The sequence below is a fragment of the Echeneis naucrates genome, chromosome 4 (assembly GCF_900963305.1).
Source record: "Echeneis naucrates chromosome 4, fEcheNa1.1, whole genome shotgun sequence".
NCBI classification, from domain to species: Eukaryota; Metazoa; Chordata; class Actinopteri; order Carangiformes; family Echeneidae; genus Echeneis; species Echeneis naucrates.
Genome location: NC_042514.1, coordinates 10,444,930 through 10,460,991, shown reverse-complemented (window position 1 = coordinate 10,460,991; position 16,062 = coordinate 10,444,930). Strand labels below are relative to the sequence as shown.

Sequence of the window (16,062 nt, the reverse complement as noted above, 5' to 3'; positions counted from 1 at the left end):
CGACCAACAATTGAGTCAAACTAGTGAGGATGAATCAGACCGATGTGTTCCAAGCCCCTGTGATGATTTTGACAAATCAAAGTCCTGAGTCCAGTTGTGTTCGATTCAATTGTTGGCTGGAAATGGCCTTTACAGTATGGGCAACAGAAAAATCTGACATTTGTCATCAATTGCCATTTCTCCCACTGTGATTTATTTATTTATTTATTTTTTTTAAGTTATTTTCTAGGCAACTCCAAGTCTGCTCTTTACAGAAAACACAGGGACGCACAGCAAAGATTTTCAATTTTTATTGACTTTTTGGACAATTTCTTTTCCAGTGTCATCCATAACTGTTCACGTCAATGGTATTTGCATAATCTTTCATTAAATACTAGAAGGATATAAACCAAAGTAGGCTGATGCAAGATGTTGAATTAGCAGCTAGCAAGCTAAATCTGCACTCCTCAAGCAAAATTCAACTCATTACTACATCTGGGGAGGGCAATGTTCCCAGAACTTCCAGAGGAACAATGAACATACCCTTCCAGCTGTCCATTTTAAATGCACCTTGACATCATCTCTACCTGGTTTGTACCTTTCTAGTTGTAAGGCTGATAAAAAAGGGCCATTGCTATTTAACAGAACAATCTGCATAGCAACTGGAAGACAAAGGGACTGGACACTGACCCAATACGGAGGATGAGAAACAGAGGACATCACTAAACAGATAGTTGGCACACAATGGTCTGCTGTTTTACACAAACACAGTTAATTCCTTTTGTAGAGTGATTTACTTTTGAATGTCAAAAAATTCATTCAACAGCGTGAGGTTTGATACATTGGAGCTCTAGACCTAGTGTTGTAAGAAGTTAAGTTCTGGCATGATCTCCAAGCATCTGGCAGTTTGAGTAGGTGCCATTCTGTAGTGGCTGACACTGCCCGCCTCCCTGCCCCCTTCCATAATACAGTTTACCAATTCATAAGGCTACAAGGTACGTGCCAATATTTGACCATATTCACAGAAGCACAGTTATAAGCATATGGAGAGATGTGACAGGAGACAACCACTACAGTGTACTTGAGGGCTAACAACTGACAAGTTTCACTCAGCTACATGAGTAAAGCAGGAAGGGAAGGGGCTGTGGGGGGGGGGGGGGGGGGGGGGGGTAGGTTACTGAAACAGCTGGCCCCTTGTTAGTCAGGAATCACATCACCAGCAGTAATTCAATCCCTTTTCCCCACCCTGCGAAGGCAACTAAGATGAGGGCAGCTCAAAAAACAAAAAAAACAAAACTGATGGCTAGCCACCACTAAATTTGGTATAACAGTTCAAACCACAATGAAATGTCAGGTGTCATTAACATTTAAATGTCAGTCTCTTACAGACTGTTCAGACTTAACCGCAACATCTGTCATTTTTCCCCCCCCCCAAGCAGGAGACAGTATTACTTAATGCGGATACAAAGCTCACAAATCAATTACAGTACCTGAAAGCACTTTTAAACTGATGAATCTGCAAAGGCAGACTAGGACAATTTGACAGAAGGATGACACTCTCAGAACTAAAGACTTTCAGGGTCAGCGGTCAGTCCAGGTCAAGGGGGGGGGGGGGGGGGGGGCAATCGCAAGGAAGATTGTGTCCGGTTAAGATCAGGCCCATCTGTAGCAGCACGGCTTAGAAGCGTTTGGGCCCCCAGGGAGAGGTCTTGGTCGTCACTGGGGCTCCAAAGCTGGGGAAATCTTCAGAGCTGGTCATGTCAGGGGCCTAAAAGCAGGAAGGGAACATGGATTAGGAAAACCAAGGTTTGACCAATTGTCATTTTAAACAGTACCAGATTTGTGAGGAAATGCTCACCTTCTCATTGCCAGTGGTCCAGGGAGCCTCCCTTACCACAAAGCCTTTGGATGGGCCACGGTTTTCTTCCATTGCTGCAGCACTACCCCCAGAAGGCCTCATGTAAGCCATCTTTGCCTCATTCTCCACAACATCTGCCATCTGAAGAGAAACCAAAAAAAAAAATAATAATATATATATATAAAATAATTCTTTGACTATTTGAGGCATTTCTTAGAATAATGACAACAACAACCAAAAAAAAAAAAAAAATCTGCACTGCTCATGCATAGGATAGCTTACATATTCCTCCTCCAGGTTAAGGAGGTGGTCGATGGCTTCATCCACAAGCTCAGGGCGACCTGTGACTGTCACTAGGTTTGGGTCTGCAGCTCCACTCTGGGGAAACCTGAGATCAACCTTTTAAAAAAAATAAATAAAATTTTATATATATATATATATACACACACACACACACACACACACACATTAGACAAACCAACAGGATACCAATGAGATAGCAGTGCAGGAGGAAAAAAAAAATAAATAAAAAAAAAGTTACCAGGATACACAATTAGAACTCTTATAAAAAAAAAAAAAAAAAAAACAAATGTGTGCTGACAGATGTTAAACCAAAGATGCTTTTCCAAAGTATCCTTGCTGCTCTCAGTTTTTTCTCCAGATAGAACCCCTTCTGATCCCAGCACTTTGAGCGGGGTCATCATGGGCATAACTTTCTACCTGCAACTGCAAGGTCTTCATGCAGGAAGAAGCATGTTGCTAAGCTTGCTCATGTTTAGCTAAAGGAGAGCTTGAGTGGTGTTACAAGATCCTCATTCGTCCTCCTACTCACATAGCCCACCCCAGGAGGTACAAACAATTGCCCCCTGGCCCAGGCCAAAGTCAGTTCAACTGTCACTATTATGGGCATGAGAGGCTACATGTGAAGATGTATATGGCTGGGATTTTTGTTTAGAGACACGAGAAAAACAGGCTGTTGATACTAGAAAATGATCCGTGCCCATTAAAACACCACTTTAAGCCCTATTCCCTGAGGGTCTGGTACTCCTAATTTCCCATCACTCTGTAAATTGGGTGAAGTACTTTAGGACCAGTATATCTGCTCTAAGACCTATCTTTACTCTTCAATTGAGTGCATTTGGGGGGGGGGGGGGGGGGGGGGGAATGCATATAAAAATCCAGAATTGCTAGCAATTTTCAAATAAGTAAATATCCCTTCCTAATACAGAGGAGATACAGAGAGTTCATATTCCAGATAACAGTGTCACCACAAGTTATTTGTTTAAAGCTTCTGGTTTTCAATTCAGTGTCGTTAGGGTAAAAAAAAAAAAAACAAAAAAAAAAAAAACAACACACAAGATAAAGTGTTTATTGTCCTCCAAAAATCCTTATGCGCACCTTAAACTCATCCATGATCTTGCGGATGCCTTTGCCGCGGGCTCCAATAATGCGAGCATGGACTCTGCTGTCCAGGGTGATATCCTCAGAGATCATCTCTTCTAGCTCATCCACAATGGCTTTGATGGCGTCTCGTGCAGCTATGGCTTTGTGCTCATACCCTGTAATAGTAATCTGATCCTGTGGGGAAATGGCAGCTTTAACACCAACTTTGTAGGGAAAAAAAAATTACAATAATCAAGCCTACACAGAGTCAAAGAAAAATACTAAAAATACAAATATTTACTGTCTAAGTATTCCCAGGGAGTCTTGTTTGAGATGTAGAAAAAGTAGTTTCGCAGCACCACCTGCTGTGCTGACGCAGCAGTATGTTCAGATTTTATTGCCTCAATTTCATAACCAAAAAAAAAAAAAGGAGTTTGTCAGAAGCAAACAAAATTCAGTACCTGGTTTTCATCATTCTTCTCTGGGAACTGGATGTTGACGTCATGCTCAGTGCGGATGTTTGTAATAATGGCACCTTTGCGGCCAATGATTTTGGGGTGATACTTGGGGTCCACAGTGATGGTCAGCTTAAAGCTCCTGAGTGCCTGCAGAGAATACGAGGGAGCCAATGCTCCAGATAAGGAATCTTGAAAGTTTGAAACAACTCTTCTTCATATGACAAAACTAAATATCTGCAAGCATGTTGATGTATGTATGCATGTCACTGTTATGATACGGGTCCCCTGTATGGTAATCTTAGAGATAATGGCTCCATATGAGCATATAAATCATCGTCACTTCAGAAGCACGTCAAAATACTATGTGAAGCGAGTTCCCCATCACACATGCACACAAAAATACTAACCCGATCCTCCTGCTCAGCCTGCAGCTCCTTGACGCGCTCCAAAAGGCCCTCCTTGGCACGATCAAGGTGATGGGCCAAGCCAGTGATGGAGATTTTGTCTGACTGCTGATCAGGGGCAGGCACTTGAATATTAACCTGGAAGTGGACAATTACAAATGTTAGAAGTGAAAGCAGAACAAAAATGTACATTGTCAACACAAAAAATAAATAAATAAAACCTCTAACCCATACCTCGAATTCATCCATCATCTTACGAATTCCACTTCCTTTCTGTCCAATGATGTATCGATGAAGCTCAAAAGGCACTTCCACCTCAATAGTGACAGGAACCAAAGCCTGAGGGAGAAAGGGGAGGGGGGAGGAGAAAAAAAAAAAAAGGTTAGTGCCTAAAGTAGCAATTATAAGACTATTAGTAAATTTCTGTAGTGAATACTGACCTTCAGTGCTTCCACAGCAGCATCACATCGCTCTTTGCGGCCAGAGAGCACAATCACATCACACTTTTTGGGTGCATTTGGATCAACAGGCTCTTTGACTTCTCCATTCGCCTCTCCATTCTCCTGAATAGGAGCCTCTGCAGGAGGTGCAGCTAGAAAGCGAAGACCATAGGGTTTGTTGAGAAAACTTAATGATTCCATGCTCAAGTTTTCACACGGATCAGACCTTTACCTTGTGGGTCCTCACGTTCTGGGAATTTAATCTGTACATTGTGATCTCTTGTGATTTGCTGGATCCTTGAGCCTTTTGGACCCATGATAGAACGGTGGAACTTCTGAGGAATCACACACTCAATGGTCACTTGAGCATCCTGGGGGGGGGGAGAAAAAAAAAAAAAGTTATATACAAAAAGTATTCCTATTAAAATAATGAAATCTACCACAAACAATCAAGACCATCTTAACAAAACAAAACTATCTACTGACCAAGTCCTCAACAATCTCCTGCATGCGCTTCTTGGCTGCCTCCACACATTCTTTGGCTCCTTTGAGGGTGACCTTTTCACTCTGAGAACCCGTGCGAGGGAAGCTCACCAACACACCACCATACTCATCAGCAAGGTCCCTTAGGACTTGGCCACGGCGAGCCACAAAGTAGCGGTGGTGCTTAGGGTCAACATTCATAGTATCCTCAACAACATTATCCTTAGAGAAGAAAAATAGGTAGGATATGTTAGAATGTCACAAATTTCAAGAGAAATTGGGCCTTGGTTCAGCTTTTCCTGGAATGTAAATTACTCATTTGGAGCCTTACCAGACTCTTGATGAGTTCCTCCAGCTCCTTCTGGGCCTCCTGCACAGCTTCCTCTGTGCCAACCACAGTGATGAGTTCCTGGTCTTTGTCATCTGAAGTGGGGAAGATGATTCTGGCCCCAGTGCTGTCACGAACTTTACGAATGTTACCACCGCCTTTCCCAATGAGGAACTTATGGTACTCAGGTTTTGCACGTAGTTCTGCAGTGTGGCTCTTAGTTTGCTGGAAAAAAAAAATAATTTTTATTGTTCTCAGCATGTGGTAATGTATGACTAATTGGGCACAGAAGCAATTCTTTGTCCCTACCACCATTACTCCCTTTCACTCTATGCTTCCATCTAATGGCTGCCAGCTTTGCAAGGTCAACACAAGTTCATATTCTTAGATATTCATACAAACCTTCTCCTCTGCCAAGCCAAGCAGTTGCTGTTTGGCTTTCTCCACCTCCTCTACTGGGCCTCGAATTGTGACCTTATCAATCCCTGAGCCCTCAGTGGGGAAGTGGATGTGTACGCCACCACATTCCTCCATGATTGAGCGCACCAAACGGCCTTTGGACCCAATCAAGGAGTTGTGCAACTTGGAGGGAATGGAAACCTCTATCTCTGTTATGTTTGCCTGTACACAATGAGACATTAATTAGGCATATGTATCAGATTTGAACCCATGCTTAAAAGTTTCAGAGAGCCTAAGCTTTCTGGCTCTGTTTTTCTTACCAGCTCTTTCTGAATTGCCAAGATGCGATTCCGTGCAGCCTCACAGTTTGCTTTCTTTCCAGTGATGACGATCATCTCTGAATTACTGTTTTCAGCAGGCAGATCAATTTTTGTGTTGGTTTCCTCTCGAATCTACAAAGGAAATGATTCTGAGATCGAACTTTAAGAGATTAACAGCCTTATTCAACTGCATAAATAGACGCAGTACCTTCTTGATGTTTGATCCTCCTTTTCCAATAATGTTTCTGTGGAATTGTTTGAATATGGGCACTGAGACAGAATAGCTGTTCTCCACCTGACCAGAGGAAATACTGAGTTAACACTCTTCACTCAACTTAAATTTGGCCTATTACAAGTGTTTCAATTCAGTATGCAAGGCAAGGCAAGCCAAAAATTAATACAACTTACCATTTCAGCCACTATCTTCTGCATGAACTTGGAGCATTTTTCCACTTCAGTTCTTGGGCCCCTAAGTTGGACAATGTCACTTTTCTGTGCTGGGTCAGGGAAATTGATGATGACCTATATAACATAATAGTAAAACGTTATTAAAGTACATGTAATAGGTTTTAGTAAAGACAAACTAATACCAATAGTTTCTGACTCACCTCTGGAAATTTGTCCCGCACTTCTTTTATCTTCTCCCCTTTTTGGCCAATAATGGCTCTGTGAAAACGCTGTTCAATGATCAGGTCCTTTGTACGCTCATTCTCCTACAAGAGAATAGTGCATTTAGAAAGGGCACATTTAGATTTAATTAGTTGTATTTTGCCTGTAAAGCCAAGCTTACACTAACCATGCGTGACGCAAGCTCAAGCAGCTCCTTCTTGGCTTCCTGGACACCCTGGGGATCTCCCTCAATGCGAATCAGGTTGCTTTTTTCATTATCAGGAGGGATGCGGACAGTCACCTTGTGCAGCTCTTTGATGCGGTTGACTATGAATAAGGGAAGTGGTTTAGTAATAAAGCAAATAAAAATGTCAATGCACTTTGTGTATGCCCAAAAGCCTTCTGAGAGCGACACTGTACTTACTGTTAACACCTCCCTTTCCAATTAGGTGTCGATGGAATTTGGGATCCACACTGATCTCTGCATAGTCCATACGACTTACCTGTTCAAGAAAGATATCACTTTTATTCAAATTTTTCCATACTTCACGATACACAGGTATGATTTAGAAAAGTCCTTTTAATTGACTGAAATAACTCAGTACTTAATACTGACCAAATCTGTTACAATGGCTTCAATCTGGCTCTGCACCATCTGCACATCTTTGGTGGGTCCCTCCAACGTGATTTTATCTTCTCCCTCAGTGAACTCAATATGCACCTTTACGCAAACCATGGGAAAAAATTATTTGAACCAAAGTTGAGATTAGTTTTTAAAGCACAATAGTTAAAGAATCCATTATTCAACAGACCTTGGGCATTTGTTGGGTAATCTTGGCCAAGTTCTGACCCTTCTTGCCAATAATGAAACGATGAAGCCAAGAAGAAGCTGAGACCGAGGAAACAGTGTAGCTGTTTGCCTGTGAAATGAAACGTACACTTTAACTTGTCTATTTATTTTTTCAACATTTATCTTCGTGGTAATCAGAAGATTACTTTTACCTTGGCATAAACTTCAGTGAGAGCCTGACCCAGACGGTCCGGCTCACCACGTAGGATGACAGTTTCTGAGCTGCTGTCAGAAGGTGGGATTTCAACCGACACACCAGTTTTATCCAGGATCTCCTGCAGAGTGTTTCCCTTGGGGCCAATCACATACTTATGTTGAGACTTCTTCACCTCCACTGCAATAGTGGTGGCATTCTTCTTCTGCAATAGAAAACGTGAGATCTCAGTTACACTAAACTTAAAAAAAAAAAAAAAAAAAAAAAGTGTAAAGACTGAGCATTTACTAGTGTAATCACAATGCAAAAACGTCATCAATAATTTCACCAGTTGTTGGCACACCTTGTCTTCATAAATCTTCTTGATCATAGCCACAGCAAGGGCCACCTGCTCTTTTTCCCCAGTGATTACAATTTCTGACTTGTTCACACTTGGAGGGGGGACGTTGATACGGGCACCAGTCTCCTGCATCATGTCTCCTACCAGCTTGTTGTAGGCACCAGTGATGAATGGGTGATAAACCTTGTCAATGTTCACCCTCTCCACAGCCCGCTTGTCCTGAAGAGTAAGAGAAAGTGAAAATATATTTTTTTTTTTCTCCCCCTTTCCTCTTCCACTCACTCACTTCCATGTGTCCATGTTACCTGCTCAGCAGAGATCAACAGGATTTCATGCTTTGCCTTCTCCAGGCCCTCCTTGGTACCAGAGATCTTGATCTGGTTGCTGGGGTCGTCAGGTCGTGGGATCTGGATTTTGGTGGCAGTCTTGAGCTCAAGCTCCTGAAGCTTCTCCCCATTTTTACCGATGACAAAACGATGATGCTCCTTCGGGATACCTACAGTAGCTGAAGCCTGTTGGGGGTTGTATTTTAGAGATGGTGTAATTGCCATTTAACTTTACATGCTACCCACTGTTTTCAATTGATAAAGATGAAGCCCTTCACCTGAGTCTGCAGTCGGGACACAATCTCCTTACGGGCCTTCATCACAGCATCTAGCTTTCCAGACACCATGATGGAAAGTCCCTGATCTTTTGCCAAGGAGAGCTCCAGATGGGCTCCGGTCTTGTGCATGATGTCCACACAGACCTTTGCTTGATCTCCTTCCCCAAACTGGTTAATGTCCTTGTACTTGCGCTCCTCTAGCGGCACATGGAAAACCTAGTTCATGTGGAGAAACATATTGCTGTGAATTGATTTGCCAAAATGTCATATATAAAAAAAAATGGCTGCCATTTTGGTTCATTGAAACCATTTTTGGACAACAGGGTGGTGCAGAGAATGAATGTGCATTGGATCTGACCTCCCTCTGGATAGTCTGTGAATGATGGGATGGCTATGTCCTAATGCATACACTGCTTTATCATTATTTTCTTATATACGAGTCCATAATTTAACAACTATTATGTTGTATTGAATAAGACTTGTAACTAATAACCATGTCCTTAACCCATTAACAAAACCATTTACTGCTGCGGTAAATCTAATAAATGATTTGCCCCTAAATAGATAAAATCCAGCCTTAAAGCAATAGGAAAGACCTGTTACTTGTGTAGAAACTATTTTTGAGAGATCAACAGAAATAATGAAATCTGAATTTTACCTGGGTGATAATTGAAGACTTGAGAGGACGGATCTTGGATGTCCAGGCATTCACAGTTTCCTGGGTCCCCTCAGGTGATGCTGCCTTCTCAGGCAGTGGAGGGAAGGCTTCCTTATAGGTTGGAAGGGCATCCTCATCCTCTCCAGCACTAGGTCCTGCCGCAGCAGCTGAACACAGAGAGGAAGGCAAGGTGGGGGGGGGGGGGGATTTAAAAAAAAAAAAAAAAAAAACAACCCACAAACAAAGAAGAAATAGAGGTAAGCCAACTTACAGTGCCTGAATTTTATAATCTAAAATGAGGAATAACAATTCATGTACTCACCACGACTCTGCTCTGGCAAGAGCCCACTGCGGTGTTCATTGAAGCTTTCCTGCGTAAGTACAGCGACTGAGCTCATGGTCAAAATCCCACGTTAACACAGAGTCCGAGTGTGCCACTGAAAGAAAGTTGAAATCAGATTTACTAACAGAGAGCATTTAGAGGCCATGCAATGTTTTTCTCAATCAGCTAGTTAATATGAACAATGATACCCTACATGAAAACACAAATTTAAGACGAAGTGTTTTGTCCTTATTTTTCCTTCAAAGGCTTCTTTACATTGATACAAAAAGAACAAATTAACGCAAGATGAGGATGCATTTGAGCTCCGCTCAGAATATTTAGTGGTGGTCTGGGCAACATAGTTATAGGAGCGTGCATGCAAACATCTCCATACAGAAGGACCCCTACTCCATTTATGTCTTCTGTGCAGGCGCAGATTAAGATATTGATCATAGACATAGTTTAATCTGGTTTTGTCCACAATGTCTGAAAATCTTAATAAGTGCAACAGACTTCATTTAACTTGGTGGGGAAACAACAAGGAACATACCTTGTGCCTTAAGGCACGTTAAATGCAACATAGCTTCCAGTCAATTAAAAACACAAACTTTGTAAAGGGAAATGAAAGATACAGTCAGGAGAGCAGGGGAAGGGCAATTTAATCAAAAGTGGTCAAGACACATGATAATCCCAGGTGTTAATCCCATAGTTTTGTGTACATGCGTTTTGCATGATAGCCTTATTTGATAAAGTCTTTGATTGAATGGTTTAAAGAAGAAACCCTCTGATGTGTTACATGTACAAGTTTAGCATGATACATATGCTTATCATAAAGTGGACTTTGGGATTTTCACCATTATCTAATCTACTTTTATCACAAGAAACCATATCTCTTACAGAATAATGACATTTGTTGGGACATTGTCGTGTGTGTGTCGAGTGAGTGGTGAGTAAAGAGATCATGGTTAAACACCACAAAGAAAACACTAGTGGGGGCAGGGCTACAGCTAAACTACATTTTGTACTTCTGGAAAACAAACGTGTCTTTAGCTCAACCCTGTTAGTTCAGTGCTATTCTAAGAAATTAACCCAGGTGAGTAGGTTTCAGGGTTAAGAGGATTTTATCCCACTGACCTCTCTGTATGTCCACACTGCATAGGATTAAAACAAAAATCCACAAAAAAAATAAAAAAAAAATAAAAAACCTGAAATACCTTGACCAAATCAGAAAGACAGTACACAGCCGATCCTCTAATCTCTAATATATTTATAAAAAAAAAAAATAAAAAAAACACAACAGCAAAGGTCTACAGTCTTCATTGCTAGATTGCATAAATCTGGACATGGTAATTAACAAGAATTTTTAGGGCAATAAATTATGGTTACACTTTACTACCGATGCAGAAGCTACATGCATCAGAAGTTACTCTCTATTCTACCTAGCAGAAAACAAAATCTGGCCAGCATGAGGAATGTGAATTGTTTTAGGGTGGATTTCGCCCCTAAGCATACCTGAAATACATCTGAAAGCGAAGCCAGACAACATCCAGATGTCATGGAAAACTACTTGATGTGTTAAGTATGAACAAGCAATCTGAATTATTTCACTACAAGCTTCAATGTAGTGGTAGTTTAGTTAACTTCCCCTTTCAATCCCAACTAAGCACAAATCTTGTATTGTACTTGTATTTAGACACTATTGTAGTTGGGATGGGTTGAATCACAGTTGGGACAAATGAAATGCAGAGTGACTTAATACTCGAATGGTTAAGGAGCATACCACATGGATGGATGAGAGACAGACACACAAACAAGATTTGACTTTTACATCCACTTTTACAGCTACTTTTATTCCAAATGTATAAACTTACCAGCTAAATGGTCAGTTACCAGATAATCCGTCCTGTAAAGGTGCAAGTTCCCGTCAACCTGCCAGCTTTTGCCTGAAGAGCAAGGAAAAAAGATCAGAAATTTAAAAAAAAAAAAAAGCAAATATTGCATCAAAAGTGGTGGTGGGGTAAAAGTCAATGATATTAAAGGGCTTTACTTGAAAAGCTTTTGAATTGACTGGACCCTACAGGGTTGTGTGATCAAATAAAAACATTCACTACCCATAAATTATATAATTTGTAAGATGACATTCAAGCTATTTTCTTAAATTGTGAGGCATAAAGAGCTCACAATAACAGCCATGCCTTCTGGATAAGATATGCACTTAACACCCTTTACTCAAACCACTAATGGCACAAGAGCCGATGGTGTAGTGTTTTGTCCCCCCCCCCCTCCATTTTTATGTTTTGTTTTTGCAAGAACACTTGATGATCTGTGTCTTTTGCATTTGATGACCAAGTTCAAATTAATTCATGATTGTTAAACATAAGCAGTCACTTAGCCACTGCTGTGGCTTGGATATTTCTTTTGATAGTCATGGTGCTAGACAGATCAACAGCCAAAAAAAAAAAAAAGGCCAGCTCAGAAAAAGTTGATGCCAGGAAGCAAATTAGTGAAAACCAGCAAAGTACACATGCCACTTGTGCTCAAGCGTCACACTTCTATTATTGGATGACGACTTGTCATACAAGATGGCAAACCTGGCAATTAATGAAACTGCCTTGGGTGGACCACTTGCAGAGTCTGTTGCAGTTTTGTGCAGTAGCCAATATAATGACAGTCAGTGTCATATTAAAACAATGTATAACTCACAGCACAAACCCATGTCTGTGGAAGTCAGGCGTCGGGATTCATTTTGCTAGTTTACCATTGGTCTCACCATTTTGTCATCATGGATACCAAGGATATTCATTCAGGTTTGAGTTTCCAATAAATTGTGCACATTAGGGTTTTTTTTTTTTTTTTTTTTAATAAATCCCATAATTATGCAGTATAGGACATTTAACGTATTTATCCCCCCATTTTGCATACTCAGAACAGAAATGTGCCCACAACAACGTGTGGCCTGTTTTCTTTCACACCGTTTGGTCAATGGGGACAGATTGTCTTTTTATTTTTCCAGCAGTCTCAGTTGTCAAATAGTAAGTTCAAGATTTAAGAAAAAACGTTTCAACACACTTCTGTATAGCAATCGTGATGTTGCTTTGCTTGAAGAACCACGTTACGAAAAGTATTAGTCATCAGCTCCTGGATCAGAAAAGCCCATTCAAATAATTAAAACAAGATTTTATTTTATTATTATTTTTTTTTTATTAAGTAAAGCCTCACGTTATGTACCCATACATATCATGAAACTGTTAACAAGTTCATCCTGATAGGCTCATCAAGCTAGTTGAATTTGTGTTCACATTAGCGTCAGTGTGTCATCCTCCGAGGCCCTTTAAAGTTATACCTAAATCCCAGATTAAGGATTAAACAGGCTGGTTAGTCGCAGTGCTAGCTAACATGATATCAAGTTAACTAGCTGACAGTTACCAACGAAACGTTACACTTCATGCTAGCTGCCGTCATGTTGGCTAACGTTGACCAGACATAAAAAAAAATGGGCTGGGGTCGAGACAAACTAGTTATTTAAACTGTCACAAAGACTAAAATAAAACCGGGTATCTGGCCTGAGTTTGTGCCTCTTAGCAGAAAGGGGACCGTGATCTCGAAAGCCGCTGTAGCATGGATTACTAGCTCCAAACCCCTTAGCTAGTTAGCAAACTTGCTAAAAACTTTGACTGTGGTGTGTGCGACTGTGACACGTAGCTCCTCGGCTAATAGGTAGCTTGGCTCACTCAAACAGACCCACACAACTTCAAGCTGCACCAAACCCCGCTAATGGCATGACGATAGTGGACTACGGACTGAAACTCTGAAATAAGTTCGCCCTCGCCAGTCGTGCCGTGCTTGTGTAAATTATCCAACAGCGACAGGCTCGTAAAAAAGTACAGATCGAACTGTAGCCGCAGCTAGCGAGCTAATGTTAGCTTGCACTCCAGTTTGTTCTACTAGCTCGCTAAGTCCACGTAGGCATACAGCTGAGCAGGGAGAAATGACACGGAGTCAGGCCAGAGCAGACCGAAACGTCCGCGGCTCGCCCACAGACTGTCGCCCACAACAAGTGCCACTCTGCCACGGCCGAGACAGGCACTAATCAGATGTTAGGGGAACACCGGCTCGATCAGGAGGAAACTGGAAAGTACTTACTTATTTTTATGTTCTCGTCTGCCCTGAAGGTGCAGAAGCTGAGATGAAATTCCACTGGCGAGAAGGTGGGATTGAAGCCTGACGGATATATACCAGAGCCGCCCACCAATCATGTCCTCCAACGTCACATGCAAGAGTCCGATTACAAATAACTTCTTCTCATCTCCAACAGAGACAGGCTTTTGTGTAACTGCACAACTTGTAGTGCATTGCACATGAAAATCAAGTGAGGTTAAATGTTGATTATTCACACTGTGAACTGTGGCCGAATGGAAGAACGAGTCAAAATAACAACTGGCGACATTGTGTTATCATTTATCACTGATCAATTCAGTTTTGTGAAATCTGAATAATGATAAGTCCATGCCACTTCTTCTCCGGTGTAATTCGTTTTAAAGTTATAAATCGAGTCATCGATCCGAGAGAGTTCACAAACGACCCTGCAGTTTTCTTCTAGAGTGGTGCAGAATTGTGCAATAAGATTGTCTCCCAAAAACAAAAGCAGAGAGGCAAGAATCTCTTTTCGGAGTCCATTCCTCACTTAGATGACATGACCGTGAATATACAGCACAAGGTCGTAGAGCCAAATGTTTACTGTGAGCAGACTACTGAAAAATATTGTCTGAATAAATTTGTCTGTAAATGTATGTCTTAGCACTTCAGATGCTGAACTGAGAGACACAGAGAATCCATTTTCACTGGCAGTTCACAGCAGCTTCCTTCATGCAACGATGACCAATACCATGGAAATCTTTTGAGCATCTCAGAGTAGTTTGCACGGTCAGTACCAAGATAAACAAATATAGTAAATGATACAAGACCCTTGATGATAAATTGCCTGTAAAAATGTGTAAATATCTTTTTGTTTCCATTTAAGGAATTTAAATTTATTTCAATAGATCTAACAAAGCTTTCAATTTGCTGGGCTTAAGCAGGAAGCATATGCAAATATCAAAATAGTGATGATGACTCAGCTACTTCTGAAAACAAAAAGAAGCATAAAGATTTACCTGCTAACATAGAGTCCAATACAGATTGTTAGCCAGTACAGACAATATCAATCTAACATTAGTGGTCTTTTTTCTTCAAGGATCAGAAATTTGTGAATCTATTTGTACCCAGCTGATTCATATAGCAGTAAATGCAGCTTAACAGAGCGCTTTAACTATCCACGACTCCTTATTTAGAAAAGATGTTGGTTCACAAACAATCTTTGAGTTTGGCAAATAATATTTACCCTTAAATTTAATTTATTTGAGAACAAATTTTTCATTATCAGATGGATAAAATTTTTGACTTTCAAAGCCAATGAGTGCCATGAACTTATTCTGAAAGATCCTGAAAAAAATCTAGTAAAGACCTAGTCAAGAATTTTTTGCTGTGTAGGAGGAAACTGTCAACTGACATGGTATTCAATGTGGATTGAACACTTCTGTCAATCACCTGTTTAATGAAATCAGTATTTTTCCAACTTTAATAAAGTCAGCATCTGTCTGGGCCATCTGAGCCAGAAATAAAGCAGAGTCACAGTGTCCATATGGTGTGTAATTCCCAATTAAATGTACAGCAGATGTAAATGTAAATGTACTTTGCTAAGTTGTACAGAATCTGCCAGAGTTTTGTTCAAGCAGTCCGCATTCACAAAGCTGTCCATGACTCAACTATTTTGAGCGCCGTCTTTCATTCTCCTCGAGACAGAGACATAATGTGTCCATTCTCTGAATCCTGAAGATAAGGAAGAGATACCTCAGGAGAGGAATGGATTGTAAAAAGATTTATCTTTTTTAACCAAAGCTTTTAGGGAGCAACAGTACAGTGAAACTGGGGAGAACATATAAAGACAGTGAATGCTGAATATTTCTTATAGACATGTAAATATACCTTTGCAGCATTGTTGAAAAACTGTTATAGAGAAGCAGCGTATGTCTTAATTGTATGCTTACTGTGACACTGCACAAATAGAAGCTATACAGCTCAGCTGGAGTATATGTCTGTCAGACTACTGTCATCACCTCTGGCCGCTGTAAGGAGGGCCATGCCTCTTTGAAGATAATGCACATAAGATAAAATAAAAAACAGCCTGGGAACACAGAAGTATAAGATACCAGTGTACCTCTCTGTATCTAGGGACCAGGCTTAGGCTGCAAGCTAAGGGCCCCATCAGGAAAATTTATATAGGAAAAAAAATAAATATATATATATAGATAGATATATATATAAACTGTATTACTATTGTACCGAAAACACATTTTAAGTGTAAGTTATGGTAATTCACATGACACAATTATTAAGTAATATATAATCACATTTTCCCGATTCTTGAAAGCCCA

At 40.7% G+C, this 16,062-nt stretch overlaps 1 protein-coding gene across 1 annotated transcript; it reads right to left on the bottom strand.

The window, feature by feature from the left end:
• Positions 1-274: 274 nt before the first annotated feature.
• hdlbpa (high density lipoprotein binding protein a) lies at positions 275-13,820 on the bottom strand. Its single transcript, XM_029500422.1, has 28 exons — positions 13,733-13,820; positions 11,461-11,532; positions 9,590-9,704; positions 9,268-9,434; positions 8,610-8,825; positions 8,311-8,517; positions 8,009-8,224; positions 7,664-7,870; positions 7,474-7,581; positions 7,278-7,382; positions 7,086-7,164; positions 6,849-6,988; positions 6,661-6,765; positions 6,461-6,574; positions 6,261-6,347; positions 6,053-6,184; positions 5,736-5,954; positions 5,337-5,558; positions 5,009-5,227; positions 4,755-4,893; positions 4,523-4,674; positions 4,317-4,421; positions 4,086-4,220; positions 3,682-3,825; positions 3,236-3,415; positions 2,120-2,236; positions 1,838-1,978; positions 275-1,747 (listed from the first exon to the last, which is right to left on the bottom strand). Exons 3-28 carry the CDS (start codon positions 9,663-9,665, stop codon positions 1,658-1,660), a joined length of 3,822 nt encoding a protein of 1,273 aa, XP_029356282.1. The 5' UTR covers positions 9,666-9,704; positions 11,461-11,532; positions 13,733-13,820; the 3' UTR covers positions 275-1,657.
• Between the last annotated feature and the right edge of the window lie 2,242 nt (positions 13,821-16,062).